The 23,772-nt window shown below is 67.5% G+C and overlaps 1 protein-coding gene across 18 annotated transcripts in view; it reads right to left on the reverse strand.

Annotated features, from left to right (window-relative positions):
• Positions 1 to 23,772, reverse strand: part of PLEC (plectin) — a 51,000-nt gene that overhangs the window by 20,140 nt on the left and 7,088 nt on the right. For 2 of the 18 annotated variants that reach the window (XM_036233172.1, XM_036233175.1), the window contains 6 exons: positions 3,128 to 3,189; positions 2,861 to 2,875; positions 2,653 to 2,742; positions 1,804 to 1,881; positions 1,569 to 1,661; positions 419 to 585 (listed from right to left, as the gene is read on the reverse strand). In XM_036233172.1, coding sequence (XP_036089065.1) covers positions 419 to 585; positions 1,569 to 1,661; positions 1,804 to 1,881; positions 2,653 to 2,742; positions 2,861 to 2,875; positions 3,128 to 3,189 — 505 coding nt within the window. Of the gene's footprint in view, positions 1 to 418; positions 586 to 1,568; positions 1,662 to 1,803; positions 1,882 to 2,652; positions 2,743 to 2,860; positions 2,876 to 3,127; positions 3,190 to 3,913; positions 4,167 to 6,641; positions 6,875 to 8,162; positions 8,325 to 9,026; positions 9,058 to 10,456; positions 10,600 to 13,413; positions 14,140 to 16,933; positions 17,229 to 23,772 lie in introns of those variants that run through there. The other 16 variants (XM_016131831.2, XM_016131850.2, XM_036233171.1 and 13 more) reach the window with 15 other exon arrangements.

A 23,772-nucleotide genomic window follows, 5' to 3' on the forward strand; every position in this document is an offset into this window, starting at 1 on the left:
AGGTGCAGGGTGGAGCACACTGAGGGTGCCGGTCAGCCTGGGCCCCCTGCAGCCCCTGTGCCCCCAGGCCCCAGGTCCTGGGTCGGGACTGAGGGCCTCCGGGGGCCATCCCCACCATGGCTCAGCCACCTGAGTCCCGCAGGGGAGAGGCTCATGGCTGTGAGAGCCGGCAGCCCACGGGCCCTCTAGCCTCGAGAAAGCCAGGGAGCCTCTGGGAGGGCCCAGGAGGCGGCGGGAAGGGCGTGGGTGGGGCGGCTGGCACGGCCACTCGTCCCCGCGGGCAGCGGGTTCTCATCAGCGGAAGACACTCCACCCGCCATGCTCCCTGCCCCTACTTGTCTGAAGTCGCCCGGCTGAGCTGCCCCAGGACACCCCGACCCACGGCCCCATCCCTGCCTTTCCGCCCGGGGCCGCATACTTATGCCGGTGAATGATGGCATTGAAGAGGCGGCCGTCACGCCAGCTGGAGGTGAAATTGTCGCAGCGCAGGCCTTGGTAGCCCTCCACCATGCGCTGTGACCACAGCAGCAGCTTCTCCTTGGCCGTCATGTCCTCCGACTGCCCGCTGACCTGGATGTCAGAGATCTGCCCCCGGGTGGGCGGGAGGCAGACACTCAGCCACGCGGCCACCCTGCCGTGCCCAACCCCGCTTGTCTGAGGGCAGAGGCAGCTTGGCGCCCAGTTGGGGCGCACAGGGGCCGCCAGGCTGGTGGGGTGGCACAGGGACCCTGGGGCCCCTTCACATCAGGGCCTGCTACACCTCAGCACCATGAGCTCAGGCCACTCCAGATGGCAGCTACCACAGTGTAAGTCAGAGCCCCCGGCTCCCACTGTGGACACATGGTGGATGACCTGGATCCCCTCACCGAGGACAGCCTGAGGCACGCCCCACACCCTAGGGTTAGCAGAGGGTGGGCCCAGCAAGAGCAGCTGCTGGCCCAGACACCTGAGCCCAGCAAAGGCTGTCGCAGTGGGGGTGGGGGCAGGTCTGTCCCCGCGGGCTGCAGACTGGGGGCAGGGTCCCTGCGGCTGGGCATCATGTGCCTGGCAGCCCAGCCCGGGCATGCCAGGGCCATGGCACCAGCCTGGCCCTGCACTCGGCTGCATCCTTCAGCCTGGCCTGCCAGCCCGTTTGGCTGTCAGCACAGCCGCCTGCTTGCCCCTGTCTGTCTGTCTGTCTGTCTGTCTGTCGGCCTGCACGCCTGTGTGACTCAGCTGCCGTGCCAGCAGGGCTGTGCCTGCCCAGCTCAGATTTGTGGCTTCCTGTGCGGCTGGGCAGGCAATTGATGAGTCAGCCAGTGCAGCGGGTGCTTCTCCAGAACCGTCCCCAGGGCAGGCGGCTGCCCCAGGCGAGCAGAGAGTGCATTCCTCTGCGGGGAGGCTCTGCGGGCCCTGCCCAGCCAGGCCCAGAGGGCTCAGGATATGCAAGCTTTAGAGAGAGACCTGGGCCTCTGGGCCCCGCAGCTGACTCAGGGCTCGTGCTGGGCGGCGGGAAGGCTCCTGGTGCCCGGGGAGCCAGGGCGCAGCTGCCGGGCCAGCCCCAGAGACCCCGGAGGTGGCCACTCCACCTGGAAGTGCAGGATGATGGTCCAGATCAGGCCGAGGGTCAGCTTGGGGTTGCCATCCGCGATGTCATCATTCCTGATGTTCACCAGCTTCACCTGCGAGCGAGCGGCCTTGGTCACGCACACCCCCGAGAGTCGGTCACGCCCCGGGTGGCTCGCGGTGGGTGGGGAAGGCCAGGGGCCTGGGGTCGCGGCCCCGGGCAGCCGGGAGGGGGATCAGGGGCCGGGGCCGCCTCACCTGGCGGTGTCGAAGGTAGTCCAGGGCGATCTGCACATTCTGCAGCTTGTGGAAGCGCATCCTCCCCTTCTCCCGGGGCTGTGAGGAGGCATGGCCAGTCAGCGCCCCCAGAGCAGGACTCGCTCACCCCGGCCGCAGCTGCCCCCCCCCCACCACGCAACCCCCGAGGCATCTGTGCGGCCAAACCAAGGGTCTCCCCCAGCATGGCAGCAGCCCCTCCCATGTCCCCAGTGCACCCTCTCCAGCTGGAAACCGGGGCCACGGGCCCAGAGGCCAGGCCCAACAGTGGCTTCAGGAGTCCAGCGGCCAGACCCAGGCAGCGGGCAGGAAGGAAGGGGGTGGGAAGGAGACAATAGCCAGGAAGCCCGGCGCGGAGGGCAACGGCACTGGAGGAGGGACCCTCCTGCCCTGTGGTGGCAGCCCTGGTGGGTCACAGGCCTGGGTGGTGCCCAGGCGGCACAGCAGGTGGCTCGACACACGGCCATCTGCCCACCGCCTGCCGGGCACAGGTTGGGCCGGACTGGCCACCGGCCCGAGGTGAGCTGGGCTCCGGCCTCAGGGAGCCACGTGCCGCCGTGGCCAGCAGGCACAACCACTCACCGGGCGCGAGCTCCTGATTATGTCCCGCTCTCTTGGCTGCCCGGCCAAAGCAGGACAAGGGGTAAAGGACAGAGGTCAAGGTTCAGAGTCCAAGCAGCAGAGAAACCAAAGCAGAGCAGAGCATGAGGTTACTGTGTTGTGGCCACCACGCGAGGGCGGCACGGGGTCGGGGCCACGGCCAGGCCGGCCGAGCGCAGAGTGGGCGTGTGGGGAAGGCCCCGAGGAGGGAAGGCGGGCGGGCACACGTACCAGGCTGTCCCCAGAGAGCACCTCCAGCAAGGAGATGAGGTTGTGGCCATCGCGAAGGTCTTCATACAGGTCACTGATGTGCCTCTGGGCCTGTGGGGACAGACACATTGGGCTGGTCGGAGATTCCCCAGAGCCACCAACAGGCCTGGGGTGAGGAGGTGCACTGACCTCAGGGGGAGAGAGGCAGGGGGCCCGAGGAGGCACCTACCTCTGCCCGCCAGTGCTGCAGGGGAGGCCAGAGATGAGAGGAGGAGGAGGAGGAGGAGACAGGCGAGAGCCAGCAGAGCGGGAGAAGACAGAGCACAGGTTTGAGAGGAGAGTGAGCCCCCAGGCCAGTGAGGCTGCCCTCACGGTGGACGGAGGGCCGGGTGTCCCCTCCTCCCACACCGTCCTCGCCCGACGAGAGGGCCGGGGCGTCCCCTCCCCCACGGCGGCCGACCTGGGGCCGCGCACGGGCAGCGCCACCACCACCGACCTTGATGAGGTGCTTGTTGACCCACTTGGTGAAGGTTTTCTTCTGCACTCGGTCCCGCTCATCTAGAAGGAACGAGCCGGTTACCCAGGGCCTGGGCGAAGCCCCCGGGGGGTGAGCGCCACGCGGACACCCCAGCTGGCTGACGGCGGCCTCAGAATCGCACTGAGACCCAGAGCCCCCCCCACCCCCAGACTGGCAGCGACAATGGTGCCCAGGCCCGGCTCCCCTGGGCCAGTCCAGGCAGGGAGGAGGGCGCTACACACCCAGGATGCTGGCTGCTCAACCCCCCCCCCACCGGCTCCCTCCTGAGGGAGGGTCCAGAGCCCACAGCCCCGCCCAGAGCCCACAGCACACAAGTCCCGACCTGTCCCACCCCTACACGCTGACGCCCACAGCCCTGAGCAGAGGTTCCAGGACAGGCCCCGGGACTGGTCAGGTGGGTGGCAAGAGGGAGGCTGTGTCCTCCCAGCTGGGCCACAGGCCTCTTCCAGAGTGCGAAGAGCCCCACTCACCCCAGCCCTAGGCCAGACGCGCAGAAGCCGCTGCCGGCCCTGCCAGCACAGGCCGGCCCGCTCCCGGCCCTGCGTGAGGGGCCGGCCCCCCAGGTCTGCACCTGGGCCAGGACACAGCACACCGCCCACGGCCCGAGCTCTGGCCTCAGGGTCTGTGCCCGGGTCTCAAACCCTCCGAGGCTGGGCCCCACCCCCAGCCAGAAACAGGCTTCCTGACACAGGAAGTGGGCCCCGCCTGCCGCAGCCTGCCCGCTCTGCCGCGAGTGCCCACTACCTTTCTTGCCCTCCGAAGCCCTGAGCACCGCCCGGTAGAGGTTGTCCTCCGAGCTGGTTCTCTTGTGGCCCAGGCCCTGGGGCTCAGGCACGCGGACCCGGTTCTGAGACATGCTGCCACCTCCGGCCCTCGGTGCTGGTCCCTTTGCCCCCAGGTGCTGCGCGCTGAGGCCCAGGCAGCAAAGTCTGGCTCAGGACAGGGCTCTCAGCTCTCAGCCGAGTAGGTGTGGCCACTCCCGGCCCCGCTGTACTCACCGCACGGCTGTCCCCGCCCCAGAGCCCCACCCCATGCTGCCCACCCCCCAGAGGGCGTGTCCCAGGGAAGGAGGAAGGCAGCCCTCCCCCACGGCCACACCCTTTGCCAACAGAAACAGGAAACCCAGGGGTTTCCTCACCCACCCCGCCAGAAACCATGCGGGGAGAGGGGGGGAGAGGGGGAGGGACGGGCGAGGGGGCGAGGGGACCTGCTCTTTGCTGCACACCCAGTGCTGCCGCCACGGCCAAGCCAGGGGATGCCCCCAGCAGAGGGAGGGGACCCGAGTGTGGCTGGCCCCAAGTGCCCCAAAGGCCACGCCTTTCTCTAGAGAGCACACCGTAGGGCTTCGGGCCTGGCTCCCTGGGCCTGCCCGCCCTTCCTGCTGGAGAAGGCTCCCAAGCTGAGTGACACTTGGCCTGGGGGGCACAACTGCCCATCCTTTTCCTGCAGCACCCCTAAATCGCGTCTCCTCACAGACCCCAAAGCCCAGTACTGGTGGCCCCAGCCCCCTGCTGGGCTGTGCCCCCCCCTTGTCTAGGGCCAGTCTGGTCCTGTGCCACCCTGGGGCTTCCCCGGCTGCCCACCAGGCGCGTCCTGGAGCAGGGCCCCTGCCTGCAGGCAGAGCCGCACTCGGTGGGCAGGAGCCCGCAGCCCAGCACTGACTCATCAGACAGGAACTCTGCCCCATGCTGGGGGGGCCTGGGGGCAGTGGGGAGCATCCGGAGGGGGCCTGCCAGTGACTCAAGGCCCAGGAGGGGGCCCCCAGTGCCATGACTCACAGGAAAGGAAGCCACTCTGGGGCAGGGGGCGCAGGACGGGTGGGGCTGTTTGCACGGGGCAGGGATCACAGACAGCTACCCGGGGCTGTAAAGGTGGAAGCTGGGGCAAAGGGCGCAAGGGCGGGCAGAGCTGCCTACAGCCAGCTCTGGGACTGCCCGCCGCAAGGAAAGAATGTACGCCCAGACCGCAAGAATTTTCCAGTCCGAGCATCTGGTTTAATGCGATCCAGCTGTGAGCACCCCAGCACTCGGCCTATTACGGGAAAAGCCCACCCCACCCCCATCCCTGCTGCCCCTCTGTGGCCACGGGAGGGCGCCCACACCTCACGGAGCTGGCACGTCACCCCAAGTCTTCCGCCCCACCCCATCGGGAAAGGACCCGCCAGCCCCAGGCTCCAAGCTGGACTGCTGACCCTGGCACGAGAGGCGCGGTACCCTCCTGCCCCCCGCCCCACCTCATCTGGGCAGGGCCTGGAGAGGCTCGGCCGCTCAGCAGCCCCCAGAAGCCTGACAAAATCCCAAAGCTGCCCCCATACTGGTCAGTGCTCCTGCACACACTGTGCCCCCGGCACACTCCCTTGCCCCCCGCCCCGAGGTCTGGAGCCTCGTCAGAGAACCCCTCGCCCTAGCAGTGGTCCAGGACCCAAGAAGCCCGTACACAGCACCTGCCATACACTCAGGCTCTGGGCTAGTCGAGCAGAGACCAGGAGGCCGGCCCCGCCTGCAAGGATAGGAGTGTCATTCTGATGAGGGGTGCAGATACCCGAGGCCCCGGGGGATTGGCAGGAAGGGGAGCGGGACCTCCAGAAGTTGAAGGCTCCAGGGCCTGCGTGCACCCTACCCCAGCCCCGGCCTTCCCACCGCACGAACGAACAAGCTGCCAAGGACGCCGCAGGGTGGGCAGGGGGCAGGTGGGGTGCAGCCGTGCCCTGGAAGGCTTCCTCCCCCGGCTCCTCCAGGGCCTGAGCCCATCCCATCCCATCTCCACAGAGCCTCCCGTCTGCCCTGGCCCTGGGATGTGCAGCTCCCTCCCCTGCCCATCCCATCCACCCTCACACCAAGACAACTCCTCCCAGCCAGGCCGCTGGCTCCAACACCGCTGCACAGCTCAGCGGACCCTCCCCAGGACACCCTGCCCCCAGCGCTGGCACTCCAACACATCTGTCTGACCCCTGAACTACCCAAGGGCAGGTGACCCTCTGCCCAGTGACCCCTAGAGCTACCCATGTTCCTCTGGGGGACAACACCCCCTTTTACAGTCATGGAAACTAAGGTCAGAGGACCGACGGCTAGTGAAGATGCGTCTGGGTGTGAAGCCTGTTGAGGGTGGACACCCCGCTCACCGGCCTCGCTGGCCTCGCGGAGGAGAGCCCCACGGCGACACAAGGCCTGGAGCCCCGCCCCCGCCCCTCCCCCCTCCTGTGCCTCGCTCCACCTCGGGTCCAGACCAACTGCCCAGTGCTTAGAAACCAAGGCAAAAACCCTGGCCGGTCCTCCCTCCTTCCTTCCCTTCCTCCAGAAAGGAAAGGAACGGGCTAAGCCGAGCACCCCGCCTTCCTCCCAGGTGTTTCCGGAGCAGAGCCTGGGGGCGGGGCTGCACCTGGGCCGGGCACCACCCCTTCCCGGCCGAGGCCGTTCCCTGGGAGACCGGTGCCCCCCCTGCGCCAACTCCCCTCGCGGCCACAGGCACCCACCTACGCAGCACAGCTGCCCATAGAGGTGGTCCCTGCGGGCTCGCTCGCAGGCCGGGTCCAGCCAGCACAGCGGTTCCAGCACAAGCTCCTTCTGCGCCGGGAAGGGGCCGCCCTCCCCCCATGTGCCAGCCGCCGCCATGGGCCCGGGCGCCCTGGGTTGCCCACGCCGACAGCGAGCAGGCGGGTGGTGCCTCTGGTCTGCAGCCCACGCTCCGGGCTCGGCTCCGCGCTGCACAGCCGCCCCCGCCGCCGGCAGCAGCGGGCACACAGCCCAGACCTGAAGAACCGGCCCCGGCGGGCGCCCCGCCCAGGCCAGGAAGCCACGCCCGCACTTGGGGAGAGGACCCTGGCTGGGACGGGGATGAGGGGGGGCTGCCTAAGAGGACCAAGGGGCCTGGGAACTCGCGCGCTGCCCAGGCTCCCAAGGAGGGAGCCCCGAGGGACGCCCAGGAAACTCCCTGGGAGGCGGCTCCTGGCCGGGTGCCAGGGAGAGGCTGGTGGGGGGGGGGGCAGGGAGTGACCAGCTGCGAACAGCCAGAACAGCACAAAGGCGCCGTGGGGACAGGGAGCAGCCAGGGCAGTGGCCGAAAAGCAGCACCTTTGAGGGCGGCGACGGTGGGGACTGGGGGACAGTCCCACGCATTTTACTGGCCGCGGCTGCGTCACCAGCCGCTTCCCAGCCCCAAACCCCGCGTGGCAGCCCCACCCTGATTCAGGCCTCGGGTCCAGTGGGTCTGGCACCCAGGCTGAGACCAGACAGCCTTTCCAGGGGCCCGCCTGGCCAGCCCCACCAAGGATGAGCCCCCGCACCCTGGGTTCGGGGGGCACACCACTGAGCAGAAGCTCCGCACCCCTATTAGGGCGGACCCCAGCGGCTCCATCCGCCAGAGGGAAGACAGGCTCCGCCCCGTCCTGTTGGGCATGGCTGCCACGGGCTATAGCAGAGTGGGTGACTTTGAGCAGGGGGAGGGCAGAGTGCCACCTGGCTGCCCGCCCCGCGTCAGTCCTGGGCGCTGGCCGAGGGCGCTCAGGCACCTGCCTCACCTCTGTGTAGCTCAAGCCTCTCGCAGTGGGCGGGCGGCTATGCCTGGCCCAACCCCACCTCCGTCCCGGGCAGGAGCCTCTCCCAAGACCCGCCCCAGGACACCTACACCTGTCAGCTGCAGCTTCTGTGTTGACAGTCACCTGAGATCACCCCGTCCCTGGCAGCTGGGGAGGGGCCTTGCTTCCAGAGGGAGCACCCCGGCACTGCCCAGGTCCCCCGTCCAGCACCCACTCCCGCCTCTCCTCCCCCGGCTGCCCAGGATGGGGCTCCAGAGGGATGGAGCCAGGCAGCTCGGAATCTGCCCGGGGAAGCGGCTGACCACGTGCGGCCGCTGGACTCCAGGGAGAGGAAGGGGAGGGAACAAGGAAATGCAGGGGTGAGGGAGGCGGGCCCCTCGGCCGGCCCCTCCTCCAGCCCCCTTGGCAGGGGCGGTGGCCGGCCGCAGTGCCGGGGAGGCTGCTGCCAGCCGCGCTTACCTTGCTCATCCCGCGCCCGCCAGCGCCCCCTGCGCCAGTGCCACACGGCGGCCAGGGTGACGACATGGCCCACGACCACCAGGGAGGGAAACAGGCCGCCCGAGGGCTCCATGGCGCTGGCGCCGGACAGCCACGGGCAGAGCAGGCGGAGCTGCCTCCCGAGCCCGCTGCGCAGGCCGGGCAGCCCCCTCCCTTCCCCGGGTGGACCAGGGACCGCCCCGCCGGCAGGCCCGCCCTGCTGCACCCACGGCCTGGCGCCCCAGACTGGTCTTGTGGAGGCACCAACCGTGCTCCCACCGCCTCCCCTCCCTCCTCCCTCCTGGTCACTCAGAGGCGCTCCCCGCCTGCCTCAGGCGCCAGACCCAGCCCAGCAGTCCCTGCGCAGAGCTGTCTCGCTCAAGGTTAGCGGGAACCTTAACCCCTGCTCATCCGCAGCCACACCCGCCGGGAGGAGGCGCCTGTGGCTCTGCGAGGCCAAGCCGCAGCCCCCCCCAGCACAGCCGGGGCGGCCTCGGCACAAGTCCCCCCCGCCCCGCCCCCACCGGGAGGGTGACCGTGGTGCCCAAGCACCCCATTCGGCCTCCAAGGGTGCCCTCTGGTGACAGCTGCCAGGCGCCACGGGGGCTGCATGCCGGTGCCCCAGCCCTCACCGGACCCCAGGCTTGCAGCTGAACCAATCGTGCTCAAAGACAAGCGCCCCCCAGAGTCCCCCGGCCCTCCACGTGGGAGAGCGAACAGGGTCAGAGGGACGGGTGGGCTGATGGTGCCGTGAGCAGGCTGTGCACAGGGAAACAGGACGGAGTGTCCGGCCCCCAGCGCCCCCCTCCCCGCCGTGCGGGGCTCTCACGAGGCTGCCCCACCTACCCGGTACGACCTTCATTCGGGACAGCAGCGGGAGCCCACGGGCAGGCAGGGAGTGGGCTTGGGGAGAGGGAGGGTCACAGGCCCCTCGGAGGCGGCAGCGAGCGGGCAGCGGTGGAGTCGCGGTGGGAGGGCACGGCCGAGCGCTGTCAGCGCGGCTGTGGCCATGGGGGAGGGGCAGGGTGGGCAGGGGGCCCGGGCGATATAAATATCCAAGGAGGACAAGCAAGGCCCGTCATCTGTCCAGACTTAGAACATGACGCGCAGAGAGTGAGCCCCGGGGCCCTGGCCTCTGCCGGAGTCCAGTCTGGCTGGGTGGCGCCGGCCGGCATCACCCCCAGGCTCCCGCTGCAGCTCCAGTAACGAGAAGCCACCTGGCGCCGGGACCCGCAGGGGACAAGGCCTGCACTGGCCCTCGAGTCTGGGGGCTCAGGCCCCCCAGGGGGCACAGAACTCCCTCCTGCCTCTTGGGGTGTGAACAGCTGTAGGGTGCACATGGGCAAGGGGGTCCCCCGCACAGGTCACCCAACACGACACCTGGCCCCGGAGGGATGGGACAGCCTCCCAAGGTCAGACCACAGGCCAGAGACCCAGGTGCCCTGAATCAGGCCGGGCCACAAGACGGACTGCACGCCCCCAGCTCTCGGCCCCACGGCCCCATACCACTCCTGGTGTCTGCCCTGGCCCCGCCCCTTGGACCCAGGTCGCTGCTGTGTGCGAAGGGCTGGCTGGAGGTCCCTGTCGGCAGGCAGGCCCACCTGGACCTCGGTGTCCTGGGAAACAGTATGTGGGGGTCACAACCCTGCTCCCCCCCTCCCAGGAGCCTGGACCCCCTCAGACCCAGGGAGACAGGGGCTGAGGGCCAGATGAGGGTTTATGTGGCATTCTGGGGCACTTCCTGTGTGCCAGGCACGACCCTGTCTAATCCACCCTAGAAGTGAGTCCTATGCTGTCCTTGTATGAGACAGAGGAGGAAGCCGAGGAGCTGGCCCATGGCCACACAGGCTGTGACGCGGGCCCAGGAGGTGCCTCTGGCATGCATGGTCAAGTGAAGCTCAGCAAGCCACACGTGGCCTCTGCCCACGGAGAGACCAGGGCAATGACAGGAGGCCAGGGGGACCCGGGGCCTGGTCCTGCAGCAGGAGGCCCTGGCAGCTGGGCTGGGCTGCACGGAGGAGCCGCGGAGGAGCAGGACGCCACCGCCGGGGGCAGGGCGCCGGTCCCTGGGGGGTAGTGGGCAAACCCCGCCGCTCGCAGAGACCTGGGCCAGGGCGCAGCCTCCCCCGCACGCCAGACACCCTGGGCGGCTCCGGGCGGCTCTGAAGCGCGGGCTCATCCCTGCATCCCGAGTGCTGGCCCCAGGGGTCCCAGCCGCAGCCCCTCACTGAGCCCTGCCCCCGCACAGCCGCAGCTGGCCACAAGCCCCACCCTACCTTGGCCCAGCTGGATCAGCTCCTCCATGCTGTACCTGTCCATGGCTGCCGGGCGGGCCGGGCTGCTCCACAGCCAGAGAGGAAAGGAAGGGAGGCAGGAAGGAGGGAAGGGGTGGGAGACAGGGGGAGGGCTCGCTGGTGCCCTGGCCTCCCCACCCAGCGCTGGGAGCCGCCCCTGCGTCAGCAAGGGGAGCACAGCTGAGCTTAACTGACGGTGGTGGGCCTGACCCCCGCCCCCGCACCCCCCAGCCCTCCGTCCTCCCCACTGTGCCTGCCCTGCCCCGGGCCTGCCACGTCCCCACCCTCCTCACACCCTCGTTCCCTCAGGCCCCAAAACTGGCCCTTCCTCCACACATCCCTCGGTCTTAGCCACCATGGTCTCCGCCCTGGGCAGACGGGGCATCCCAGGTCCCTGACTGTGCGGTCCTCCAACGGACACTGTCCCCGCCAGCAGCCTCAGGACCAAGTACACGGCAAATCTGACCCTGACCTACGCCCCCGCCCCAAGTTCTCCAGATCCGCGCAGCACGCACACCACTCGGACGCAAAGCCGGTGACTCGCACCGCCACAGGGGCCCCCCGGCCACACAAAAGAGCAGAGCAGCCCTGCGTGCCGACTCGGTCCCTTCCAGGAGGGGCGGCGTGCACAGCCAAGGTGCACGGCAGGCGGCGAGCAGCGCACGCATAAACCGCATCCGTGCCCAGCGCCAGGCGGCTCCCTTCTCTGTAAACTCTCGTTCATTTTGCATTCCGAGCCAACGAACCGTTACTACTTGCAACGCAAAGGAGATCCTCGTGAAAAGAGCCCTTCCTCCAGCTTTCGCCGCACGCGCAAACCCCTGCGCCTCGCTGCGGCCGCAGGCCCGCCCGCCCCCTCGCCTGCCCGCCACCTGGCCTCCCAGTCCCTCCCGCTCCTGGCCAAGTGGGCTCCGCTCAAGGCACCTCTTCAGAGGGGCCCTCCCCGATTGTCCCAACGCTGCCTCCTCATTGCTCACTCCTCATCCAGTTCAGCCCCAGATCTTGGGGGCTGCCCAGGCCAGGGGCTTGGTCTGGGCCTGGCTGGTAGTGTGGGTGACTGAGCAGGTAGATGCCATCCCACACTGAGGAGCTGACCACTGGGGTGGGGGACCGAGGTACAACATCTGTCTGCTCTGAGCATCCATGGCTCCCTGGCGAGGGCTGGATGGCCAGAGGCAGCTCATCTGACTGGGCCGTTCTGGTGACCAGTGCAGCTAGACACACACCCCGGACCTCGCCTTTCTGCCGGGAGAGGGGCTTTGCTGTGGGGAGGGGAAGGCCTCCATTCACAACGTGACGATTCTAAAAAATCTGAGAAGTCGAGGTTCCAAGTGTCAACAGAGCAGCCCCAGGCTGAGCGTGGAGCCACCTTGACCCATGCAGTGCCACACCGGGCGACCAAGGGCCCTGGGCTTCTGCAGCCTGGGCCCCGGGGGCAAGTGGAAGGAGCGAGCCACGCCCGTGGCCCTGACTCAGCTGGAAGATGGAGCGCGCTTCCTGTTGGAAACTCTGAGCTGCCACCGGCGGCTGCAGCGGGAGGGAAGACTGAGTCACCGCCACCAGGGCCGGGGGTGCCCGCCGCTCTGCCCGCTGCAGCCGCGCCCAGGCCCCCCTCCTCCTGGTCCTGCTGCCAGCTGCCCACCCAGCAGCCCAGTGGCCCAGCTCGCCACAGACAAGGAAGGAGGGAGGAGGAGGGTGGGGCTGGAGCTCACTTCGCAGGGACAGGAGAAAAGGGAAGGGCTGGTCCGCAAACCGCAGAAGGGCTGCAGGGGTGTGGGAGGGGGAGGCCAGGACAGAAGGGTCCCCGAGACCTAGCCGTCGATGTGTCAGTGCTGACTGATCAGTGCTGGCCGAGCGCCGGCCAAGCGCCTTCATCTCCTTGTGGGAGACGCTGTCATCCGCCAACAGGAGTTGGAGGCCACCCCACTACCCCAGGACTTCACAGAGCCTCCCAGACGGGCGCCCAAGATGTGGCCCTCACGGCTCCAACCCAGGCCAGGCCAGAACTAGGCTCCTGCTTGGCACCTGGGATCTGACCTCCGTTCACACAGCAAACCCTGCCCCATGCGGGCCACGGCCCAGGCCCCTCTTCCTCCCAGAGGTGAGCGCGGGGGTGCTGGCCCCCGCAAGGCAGCACTGGAGCCCGTGAGCTCCAGGGGTGCACGGGTAAGCCACAAGCTGCATCCACCCACCTGGGTCCTGCCAGCAGGACAGAAAAACGCCACAGATGAGTGGCACACTAAGGGGTCACTGGCAATCCCTGGGACCACAGGTCGTGCCCCGCCCCCCCCCCAGGACCCAGCTCCCACCGAGAGCTGGACCCCAGGCTGAGCCCGGTGTGCACCACACGCTGGCCTCTGCCCTGCCCGCACGCTTCTGCCTGGGGTCTGCTCATCTCCCGTACCCAGGGCTGGCCCCTAGGCCATCGCCAACCCCAGGCCAGGCCAGTGCCCAGTCACACTACCACGCCTGAGCCGCAAAGCCATGGGACCCCCACTGAACGGACTCGAGGCTCAGAAAGGTCAGACAGGTTGCCTGGGCCACAATGCTGGAGAGTGGACACCCTGTCCACCCCAGGACCGCCTCCGCAGCCCCCACCTGGGCCAGAGAGACAGGCCACAGGGGCAGGGGCAGCTCTGGGGCAGTCCTCTGTGCTAACAGCTGGTGCTGCCAGTCGAGGGCCACAAGCCCCGCCCCTAGCCCCTAGCGGTGCCTGAGGATGGGCTGGCAGGGGCTGGAGCTGCTCCTCGGCCTACCCACTCCAGGTCCTCAGGCCAGCAGGAGGAGCCACGGGGTCCAGCAGCTGAGCACCTAGCTCGCCTGGCAGAGCGAGCGCCACCTGCCGGTGTGAGGAAGCTCCCGCACACGTTACGACCCCAGCCCACCAGGCCCAAGCACTCCCTTCCATCCCCCACGGCTGGAGCCAGGATGTAGCTGACCTGTGGCTGGGGCAGGCTCCGGGGCAGGCTCCGGGCCAGGCCTTGCCTGGGTCCCCAGGGTGGTGGAGGACACCACGGCAGGCTCGGCTGCCCCCTCCTCAGGCTCCTTCCGGCGGTAGACCCTCCGCTCCTCACGGGCAGGGTCCTCGGCTGCCAGCTGCCCCCGCTTGGGCGGGCAGCCCAAGGGCCCCTGCACGGTCTGCACGTGGGGGGCGCGGCGCGCAGGCATCACCATGGCGACAGGGCGGCGCACGCGCTGCAGAGAAGCGGGCACGATCTCCGGCGGCAGGTGCAGGTACTGACGCAGGTGAGCAACCCCCTCGTTGGTGAGGTACCAATAAAAGTGGCGCCAGGCAAAAGTCTCGCGTACCAGGCCCCGCGCCCGCAGGGAGGCCATGGCCCGCATGACCTGCAGGTTCGTGACGCCGGGCACGTGCGGGTGCAGGATGCGGGGCCGCCGGTCCTTCTTGGCCACCATCACGCCCTCCCGGAAAAGCACCTCGTAAATGGCCCGCAGCTGGTCCAGAGGCATGAGCATGCCTGCCACCATGGCTGCCGAGGGAGGCGCGGGCGGGGCACAGGGAGGAGGCCAACGGGGCGAGGCGCCGGGGGAACGAGGAGCGACAGGGGCCTTCGGCCGGCGGGTCGGCAGGCAGGCTGAGCGCTGAGCTCGAGGGCGCGGGCTCCGGGACCTGGGGCTCTGGCGCCTGGCTGCCTGGCTGCCTGGCTCAGGACGATTCCTGCCGGCACTGTGGCCTGCCCACCGCCTGCGCGAGCCACCCGCCCTCCCTCCCTCCAGGACGCCCAGGCCGGCCCCCTCTGACTCAGCAGCATGGGCGGCCCCTCCCACCCACAGGCAACAGGGCCCCTACAACAGTGGGGGACACCTCGTAGTGCAGCCACTCCTGCCGCAGCCCCCCTTCCCTCCCAGACCACTCAGCTCCAATGTGGGAAATTACATCAGTTTCTAAACACTTCCTTCGAGGTTGCTAAGACTGGGGGAGGGTGTGCAGTGGCAGGATGGGCACAGGGGAGCAGGGGACAGAGAGGGCGGGGGGGGGGGGCCTCAGGCTCAGGACCCAGCTGGGTTGTGGTCTCAGGGTGATGGATGCACAGGATCTAAAGAGGGGGTACTGGACCGTCAGGGTCTGGGGGGGCGCGGAGGTCTGAGGGGGAAAGCAAGGGTCTTGGGAGGGGCAGAGGACTGAGGGGTTTGCAGGGGCAGCTGCCACAGAACAGGGACAGGCCGGCTGCAGGCGCCACTGGCCGCTGTCCATCAAGCAGGCAGAAGGACTGAGCCCCCACCTCCAAATGCCAGGCCCCAGACGACGGCCACCCTGTTAACACTTCCCAGGCCAGAGCAAGGACAGCCCACCCCCCCAGGCCAGCTGTCAGAGGCCAGAAACTCTCAGCTGCCACAGGAAATCAAAGTCATCAAGTCCCTGCCACGGCAGACCTGGGGCCCTGCTACCAACACAGACACCCCAGCTGGACAGATGCTGGGCAGGCCAGCACCACACTAGCAAAGGATCAGGGGCCCAAGTGAAAGGTCGACCGACAATGGGGTGGGGGAAGGAGCCCTAGAGCCTGGCCTGGCCACACCCATGGGTGACCCCCAGGCCCCGCAACTGAGGTTCCAACTATGGATATCCTGTGCCCCGGCGCCACCCATACCCGGCTCTCAGCTGGGCTGCTCCAGCTCGCACCGGCCCACACCGGCCCCACACCGGATCTGCACTCTCCCCCTTTCCCCAAGCCGACACACCCATTCCCACCAAGCTCTGCCATCTCGGGAACTGATTATAAATAGGGCGGGGTGGGGGACACGGAGGTGGGAGGCGACGCCAAGAGGCAGCACATGGGGCAGGTTTATGCGGCTGTTGCCATGGCGCCGCCGAGCGGGCTGCAAACACAGTGCCAGGGCGGCTATGGCGCGCGCGCACGCGCACGCGCGCGCGCGCACACACACACACACACAATCTCGCATGCGGAGCTGTGGCAGAGGTGGCGGTGGAAACTCTGAAGGCACAGCCAACCGTTCCCACAGCCCAGCCAGCCAGCTCCCTGCGGCGCTCCTCCCCCCTCCCCACCACTGCCTGGCGCACTCCCTACAGGCAGCCAGCCGGGAAGGGCGCCAGCCCCACGAGGCCCGCTCAGAGGGTGGGGCGCCGGCTCAAGAAAGACAAACCGCGTGGGCGGGAGTGGGCAGCGGCCACGCCCCCTCGGCAGGGCCTGCGGACTCTCCCGGCCACCAGGGCTGTGGCTTCTGAAGCCTACACCATCGTGGTCCGGGCCAACACTCAGACCAGTGACTGGGCTCTGTACCCAAAGAAAGCTCACTCTCCCGACCTGCCCCCTCGGTGCCCCACAGACCTGTGCTCCCCCCCACCCCCGTCCACCCCACAGACCCACAGACTTCCTGCTACGATTCCCAGACCTCATTCCCGCAAACTCCCAAGCCCCCTACTAAACCAGGCCATGACACCTTCCCAAAATGATTCCAAGCCACATCCAAGGCCCCCAAACACTGGGACCTAAGGTCTTTCCTCCTCCTACACAGGCCTGCATGTGTCTTTGGCCAACCCACTCAGCCCTGGCAGGGAAGGACAGTAACTTGGGGATCCGAAGGGGGCGGGGCACGGTGGGAAATACCCCTCCCTCGCATCAGCCCGGAAACCCTCCCCGCCCCCCTCCCGCAGGATGAGGGGAGGAGCTTGGAGCAAGAAGTTCCTGCCTCGCCACGCCCCCCTGCACACCTCCCCTGAGCGCCCTCAGCGCCCGGGCTGGGGGCACCCCCATCTTCATCTCTTCGTAAGACTGGGAGAACGCCCCTTTCTGCCCTGCCCCCCATCCCCCCGCCCCGAGGAACTGCTGCCGCAGTTGCTGATTCAGCACAGCAAGGGTTGGGGCGGGAGGGCTGGGCGGCCCCTACCCCCCTCCACTCCAGGCCCCTACGGTTTCCAGGGCAACCAGTCCGGGCCCTCCGGCAGCCCCCAGAACAAAGAGCCGCAGTGTGGACTTGCCCGGGGCCAGCCCGCCTGGCGCCTCCCCAGAGTGATCCCCAGTCTCGCCCAGTTCCCTCTGACGCTGGGCGGCAGGGCGGCAGGGCGGCAGGGCGGCAGGGCGGCAGGGCGGCAGGGCGGCAGGGCGGCAGGGCGGCAGGGCGGCAGGGCGGCAGGCGGGGCGGGGGACTCTGTGGAGTCGGGGAGGGGAGATGGGGCCAACCCACTGCAAAGGCCAGCTCCCACCTCCGCCCCGCCCCGCGCCGCGCCGCGCGCCGCTGCAGCCGCCCCGCCCCCTGACTCTCACTGCAGGGCAGCAGGGCTGCGGCTGGAGTCGCCCCCCGCCAGTCCCGGGCCCACACAAGGTGGTGCCCTGGCGGGGCATGGGGTCTCTGCAGCTTCAGCTCCTCACCCCCACCCCCAGCTGTCCCCAGGGCGGCAGACCCCGACCGCCGCCCTTCAGGGGCTGCACCCAGCCAGAGGTCAGTCTGGTCCACGACCCCATCCCCGACCTGCACCTTTGAGGGAGCTGATCTCGTGCTGGATGGCTCGCGACGGGTCCATGTCTACGGCGGGACTGAGGGCTGCGTTGCAGCCGCCACTCAGAGTCCAGCCCCGCACCGCACTGCCCAGGCCAGGCAAGGGCCGCAGCCTGAGGGAGGAGTCAGGAGGCGCGGGGCGGAGCTTGCCGGCCCGGGGCGGGGCTTCGGCTGATCGATGCTCGGGCACGGCCGCCCGAGCGCATGCTCCGGGCTGTGCACCGCCCCCACCTCTCCGGCCCCTACCTCCCCGGCGCATGACCGCGCCAACTCCAGCAGTACTGTCGGACCACCCCGCCGCATCCAGGCACTTTCGGCTGGCCCACCCGCCCCACCACAACCCAGTTCGCTGGCCACCCTCAGTGCCCTCTGGGCCGCTCGTGCACGTGCTTTCCCTGACCTCGAAGCCACGGCCCGTCCCTGCAGGAGACACCCACCCGGCTGGGGCCTCCCGGTGGCGTTCCCACCCGGCTCCCTGGGCGCAGAGGGAAGGCGGATCCCATCCGGACAGCGGCTGGGGGCGTGCCTCCCCAGCCCCCCGCCCCAGGCCGCTAGGCCAGCCCCCCCATCCCCGCCATTCACACCTCGGAGGTTCTGCCCCGCCCTTCACCCTCTCCCCTCCACTGGCACCCTCCTTCACACACAGGTTCCTGGGGGCCACCGCGCCCCTTCCTATGACCCCAGACGCCCTCCATACTCTGCTCCCGAGGTGACATGTCCACCGGGGCCTCAACCTGTGCCCAGCGCCTGCCTCTCCCATGCAGCTCTTCCCGACCAGGGAGCAGCCGCACTGGGGTGCCCATCTCCTCAGCGCTGTGGCTGCACCACGGTCCACCTCCCAGGACCCCACCCCCTGGGGCTATCGTCCTGCCACGACCAGCCCCACAGGTCCGAGCCGCTTCACCTTCCCGACTGTCCACTTGTCACCATCGCTGCCACCACCGGCCCGGGCCCCAGCACATCTCCTGTCGCTGCCGGGGTCGGCCTCCTGAACGACGGGAGTGGACCGCTTCCCCACCGGCCTGCTGGGGACAGCGCGGGCTGGCGCTGGCAGTGCGGGTCAGCTCTGGGTCAGCTCTGCCTCACTCTGCCGCAGGAAGCCGTAGACAAACCTGTGAGCCTCGCCCACGCCTCGGGCATGCACCCCCCAGGGTCAGCCCCAGGACGGCACCCTGTGTGCTAGGCTGTGGGGGACAGAGACGGCCTCCACGGACGAGGCCAGCGTGCCTCAGTCTCCTGCCAGGCCCACCTCTGTCTTCCATCTTCGCCCCATGGGCACTTGGGCCTCTTGGAGCCCACACCCTGCCCAGCCAGGCTGCCTCCTTTAAGGGCAGACCTACTATGTGTCAAGTCAGGGCTGGAATGGAGGCCGTGATGCTGGCGCAGGGGTGAAGCCAGCAGCACCCACAGACGGGTACAGCCCCCTGCTGGCTCTCCCTCAGCCTGGCGGCTCTGGTCCCTCGCCGATCCCCACCCTCCTGCAGACAAGGCGGGGCCAGGGCTCAGGCAGGACTCAGGAAAGAACAGTTGCCAGACTTGGGGTAAACAGTAAAGTGAGAAATTAAAACAGGATTTTGTGATTTCTTTATACCTAAATTCTTACTTACTTTTTTATTAGCTATTTATGGATAAACCTAAATTCCGCCTGTCACTGAATATTACCTCCTTACTAAACCTCAAATGAAACTGACAAATACTTAAAATATCTAAAACTGTGGAAAATTCACCAAACAAAAGTCAGTGGGGGTTCTATTTTTAAAACTAAATATTAACCGAACTTTATCAGATCGCAGTTTTAAGCTAACGGAAGGTGAAGGCAGAAAGCGGGTGATGGGGTGACACCTGAGGATCGGGCACGATTAGGTCCTCTTCCCTAAGTTTTCAGAACCGCAAGGACATCTAGAGAAGGAATGTCCCAGGCCCTGAACTGCCCCGCTCCAGTCTGGCTGCCCACCTGAGTGGCCACTGCAGACACCTGCGGCCACTTGCAAGCCAGCGGCTCTTGGAGAAGTGGCGGCAGCTGGATGGTCCAGCGGGGAGGCCCCCCCGCCTGCCCCTGACCAAACAGCCACCGCGTGCTGTGGCCTCGGAAGCGGGGCACGGCCACGCGGCCTCTGGGCACACTGAGCTGCTCCTCGGTTCCTGCTCAGAGCAGGCTTCCTGGAAGAAGGGGCAGCTGAGTGGGGACAGAAACATAGGCTGCCGTTAGCCATCGAAGGAAGACGGCCCACTCGTGCAAAGGCCTGCGGGCGAGAGAAAGGGCGTCCAGCCAACGCCGAGGAATGCGGAGACAGCTGAGCGGGCAGGAGGGGGCTGGCGGCAGAGCTGGGGGTGGCGGTCTCACCAGGCCAGGAAGGCACCCACTGCCGCAGACAGGGGCCTCGCTGCAAGAGATGCGGGCAGCAGGGAGGGAAGGCGGGGCCGCCCGGCTCTGGCGGGGAAGGAGAGGGCTCTGGCACCCCTACAGTCCTCAGCTGTTACCGGTCTCCCTGCCTGGGAGGCTCCCTCCACACCCCACGAAGGCGGGTGGCCTGACCCAGCACGGCCCCCATGCCTAGCTGGGGCCCTATCAGGCCGCCTGGGCCAGACACTCACACCGTGAACAAGGCTGCACCCTCTGGCAGCTTTCTGCAGAGTCCAAGTAGCAGCTCACGCCCTCGGGGTCCCTGGGCATGAGCGGAGCCCCAGCACCGTGGCCAGTCCCTCTCTCCTTCCTCTCGGCCTGGGCCCAAGCACCCCCCACACACGTCCCACAGGACCCTGGCAGGCCTGGCCCTGCCGCTGCCTCCACACACCCCCACCGGCCATTCGGCAGGCCCCACCGCTCCCTAGGCCCTGCCTGCCCTCGGCTTGCTGCTCCCCTACCCGGCGCTGGCCTGCCCTGCTGGGGCTCCCGTGTGGTTGGCGGGCAGGCGATCCAAGGGATCCTGTGTGGGGGTGACACACAGCTGTAGGCCCCGCCACCTGGGGCCCCTCAGACGGGCAGCTCCCCGGGGATGGGAGCGTGGGCCATGCCACCCGCACTGCCGGGCCTCAGCGGCCAGGCTGGGGTGGGAGCAGACCTCCCCGCTGCCGCGAAGCCACCCCTGCGCTGGGTGATGACATCCTAAAGGCCCTTAGCATGGCGCTTAGGGACCCTCCAAGACCCACCCACTGCAGGGGTCTGGGCCGGCCTCCCCCCAGCTTCCCTCCAAGCGGCTGAGAGAGTAGGAGGCCACCGTGGTGCAGCCTTGCCCCGCGTCGGCCCTGGGAGCATGCGGACAGCGCCGACCGCGCCCCCTGGTGCCCGGGCCCACCACGCCGTCCCTAGGCAGAGCCATAAAAGGGCCCCTTAAAGAGGCCAGCTTCAAACACTTGCAAAAGACCCAGGAGCTCTCCTCCAGTTCAGCAATAACCCGTTAGGAAACATCACGGAAAAACACCATTAGCCACGCAAGCCATAAAGTGCTCTGGAAACGGGTGCGTAAAACTCAGCAGGGACATCAGTGCAGAAAGCCCGCATGCATAAAGACGCAGACCTGCGGGGAGGCCTGCGGCACGAGGGCCCCACGCCGCAGACCAGCGCCCACCACGTGAGCCGGCGCACCGGCCGGGCCGACCGCGTGCCGGCCCTTTGGTGAGGTTCTGCTGTCTGTGTGGGACTCAGGGCGGTGGGGGCGGGGCTGAGGCCTTCACGGGGTCCCCGTGGGGACAGCAGCTGTGACCCCAGCAACCGTCCCAGAATCGCACTTCGAATACTACCTGTGACCAGAGACTGTTCCCCACTCCACCATCAGATACCCGGTGAAGTCCCCACCCCCGGCCTGGGGGTCCGGCTCCCAGCCTTCACTTTCCCCTCGGAATATCTTTACGGAACTTTAGCAAATATGAACGTGATTCTTGATTGTCTCCTTTTCCGCACAAAAAGTGGCATCTCACACAGCGCATTGTAATCCTTGCTCTGCACCACGCAGCCCCGGGGTCTCCCATCATGCGTTAAAAAAAAACAATAAACACAAACAAAGAGATGTGGAAGTTTTACATCAACTGACCACTGCAGGGCGAGCTGGCGGGGAGGCCATCGAGTGGTGGCCCCAAAAGGTATGTTCCTGGCCAAATCGCTGGTGCCTGCAACGGGACCTCGTGTGGAGCCAGAGGCTTTGCAGTGCGGTTACGTTAAGGATCTTGAGCTGCTATCCTCCTGGATCATCTGGGTGGGCCCTAAATCTAACCAGAGTCCTTATCAGGGACACACAGAGAAGCCACGTGAAGATGGGGACAGAGATTGGAGGGACACGGCCACACCCGAGGGCGGAGCAGCCACCACGGAGGCTCCTCCCCTTCCCCCGGGCCTTCAGGGAAAGTGCGACCCTGCCCATGCCTTGATTTTGGACTTCTGGCCTCCAGGGCGGTGAAAGAGCAGGCTTCTGTTGCTTTAGAGCACCTCCTGAGGCGGGCACAGGAGACCGACAGAGACCGCGGCTCCGGGGGCGGGGTGCTCCGGCGACAGACACCGGAAAAGCGGAGCGGGCCCTGGATCAGGCACGGGCACGGGCGCATGACAGAGAGAGCCTGGATCCCTTGGTCGGACTGCTGGTAGCATGTGGCCTTGAAGGCCCCGCCCGAGGCCAGCACCGGAGGCGGGGCAGGCCTTGTCAACAGGCCGGAACCGGCTCCACTGGGTCCGAAGCGGCTCGTTCAGCGCTGGACACCGGCCTTAGGCTGAGGACATTTTCAGCACAGTGTGGAAGGTGTGACCTGCTGTCTCCTGGCCGCTCACAGTCCAGTGCGGCGGGAAGGACACACACTGCGGAGGGGACCGTCCGGCAAAAAAGGAGCCAGCACTGGTGACGTGGGGGACCCGCGGCCCGTTCAACTCGCAGGCGACGCCACCGGCGGGGACTCCACCGCCACGGAAGCCGAGGGCGTGCATGGCCGCAGCCGGCCCGACCGGCTGAGCTGCCGCCCCACGGGCCCCTCGGCCAGCTCGGCAGGAGCCAGGACCCGCGAGGGGCCATCGCGGCGTGGCCCCCGTGGCGTGGCCCCCGTGACGTCTCCGAGGACGTCGCGCCAGCAGCAGCGCCGCCCGCTGGGCCTGGGGAGGGCAGGGCCGGACGACACAGCCGGTGCTCCATGCGGAACGGGAAGGCGGCTCCCAGGCAGACCCTCGGCCCCACGGGTGACACCGGGGCCGCGGGGCCGCACGGCCTGGGGCGCCCTAGGGGAGCTCTCGCCCCACTGGACTCCGCCCCCGCTTGGGGCCAACAGCCCCTTTATGCCTTTGTTTCCCTCTCGAAACGGGGCGTCTGCTCTGGCCTGTCCCACCGCGCCCCCGCAGCTCGCTCACCGGTCCACCGGTGGAGACGGGCTTTCCCCGGGGCGGACCGCGCCGAGCGCCTCGCTTGGACCTGTGTCAGGGCGTGTACATGGGGCTTGGGGCTTCTGAGCTGAGGAAACAGATCTAAGACTCGGGACTAGGGGCTGGTGCTGTAATGGGCCGTGACTTCGGGAGATGTCGGGGTGGGGTGAACGGATTTTGCACATGACAAGACATGAACTTTAGGGGGCCAGAGGACGGACTGCAGTGGGCCGGATGGTGGCCCCTGGAACACACGTCCACTGCCCAACCCCTGCATGCGCCCTTATGGAAAAAGGGTCTTTGTAGTTGTAACTAATCTAAGAATCTTGAGACGAGACCGTCCTGGATTACTCAGGGAGGCCCTGAATCCAGGAACGCGTGTCCTTACAGGAGACAGATGAGAAGGCGGGCGAAGTCGGAGGGGGAGACCGGAGACACGCCCCTCCCCGGCCTCCTCGAGTCCCTCCTCAAGGCACCCAGATCTGGGCCCCTGCTGCCAGCCCCCCGCAGACCGCACCATGCCAAAGGATGAAGCTGGACCCCTACCTCATGCCGTACTCAATTATTCAAATTGGATCGAAGACCTAAATGTAAAAGCTAAAACTATAAAACTGTTGAAAGAAAACATAGGTGTAAATATTCGCGCCTTTGAAATCGGCAGTCGTTTCTTAGATACGACACCGAAAGCACAAGAAAAACAGACAAACTGGACTCACCATAATTAAAAACTGTCGTGTTTCACAGGGCACCATCGAGACCGTGAAGAGGTCGCCCGTGGAACCAGAGAAAATTATGCAAATCGCCTATCTGATAGGGACCCGTACCTAGAACACGTGAAGAACACTCACAACCCAGGACTCAAAAGACGAAAACCCAATTTAAAATGGACAAAGGATCCGGACATTTCTCAAAAGGAAATACACGAATGATCGATAAACACATGGGAAGGCAGCAGAGGTCACTTCGCACCTGCTAGGACTGGGTGGCTATAATCAAAACGGCAGATGTCGGCAGTGTGGCGAGGGTGTGAGGGACTGGGCGCCCTCGCCGCCCGCTCCGGGGTGGTCGGAGGGTGCAGCCGCCCGGGCACCGGCTGGCCGCCCTCCATGCCACGCAGGCGCCGCGACCCCACTCCTTGACAGCTCCCCAAGGGAGATGGAAACAGACGTCCACACAGAAGCGCACGCGCATGCTCGGGCAGCATCATCCACGCCGCCCAGAAGGGGGAACCCCCCAACGTCCGCCTGCTGACGGGAGGACAAGTGGGAGGTGGTAAACCCACACCGGGGGACGTGACGCTGCCACGTTGTGACGCACAGTGTGGATGACGGTATGACGCGACGGCCCGGTCCCACCGGCGGGCAAAGCCTGGAGCCCACAGGCGGGCACGCCCCGGGTCCCACCGGCGGGCATGCCCCGGGTCCCACCGGCGGGCACGCCCCGGGTCCCACAGGCGGGCACGCCCCGGGTCCCACCGACG

Source organism: Rousettus aegyptiacus, unplaced genomic scaffold (genome assembly GCF_014176215.1).
Source record: "Rousettus aegyptiacus isolate mRouAeg1 unplaced genomic scaffold, mRouAeg1.p scaffold_m13_p_15, whole genome shotgun sequence".
Taxonomy (NCBI): domain Eukaryota; kingdom Metazoa; phylum Chordata; class Mammalia; order Chiroptera; family Pteropodidae; genus Rousettus; species Rousettus aegyptiacus.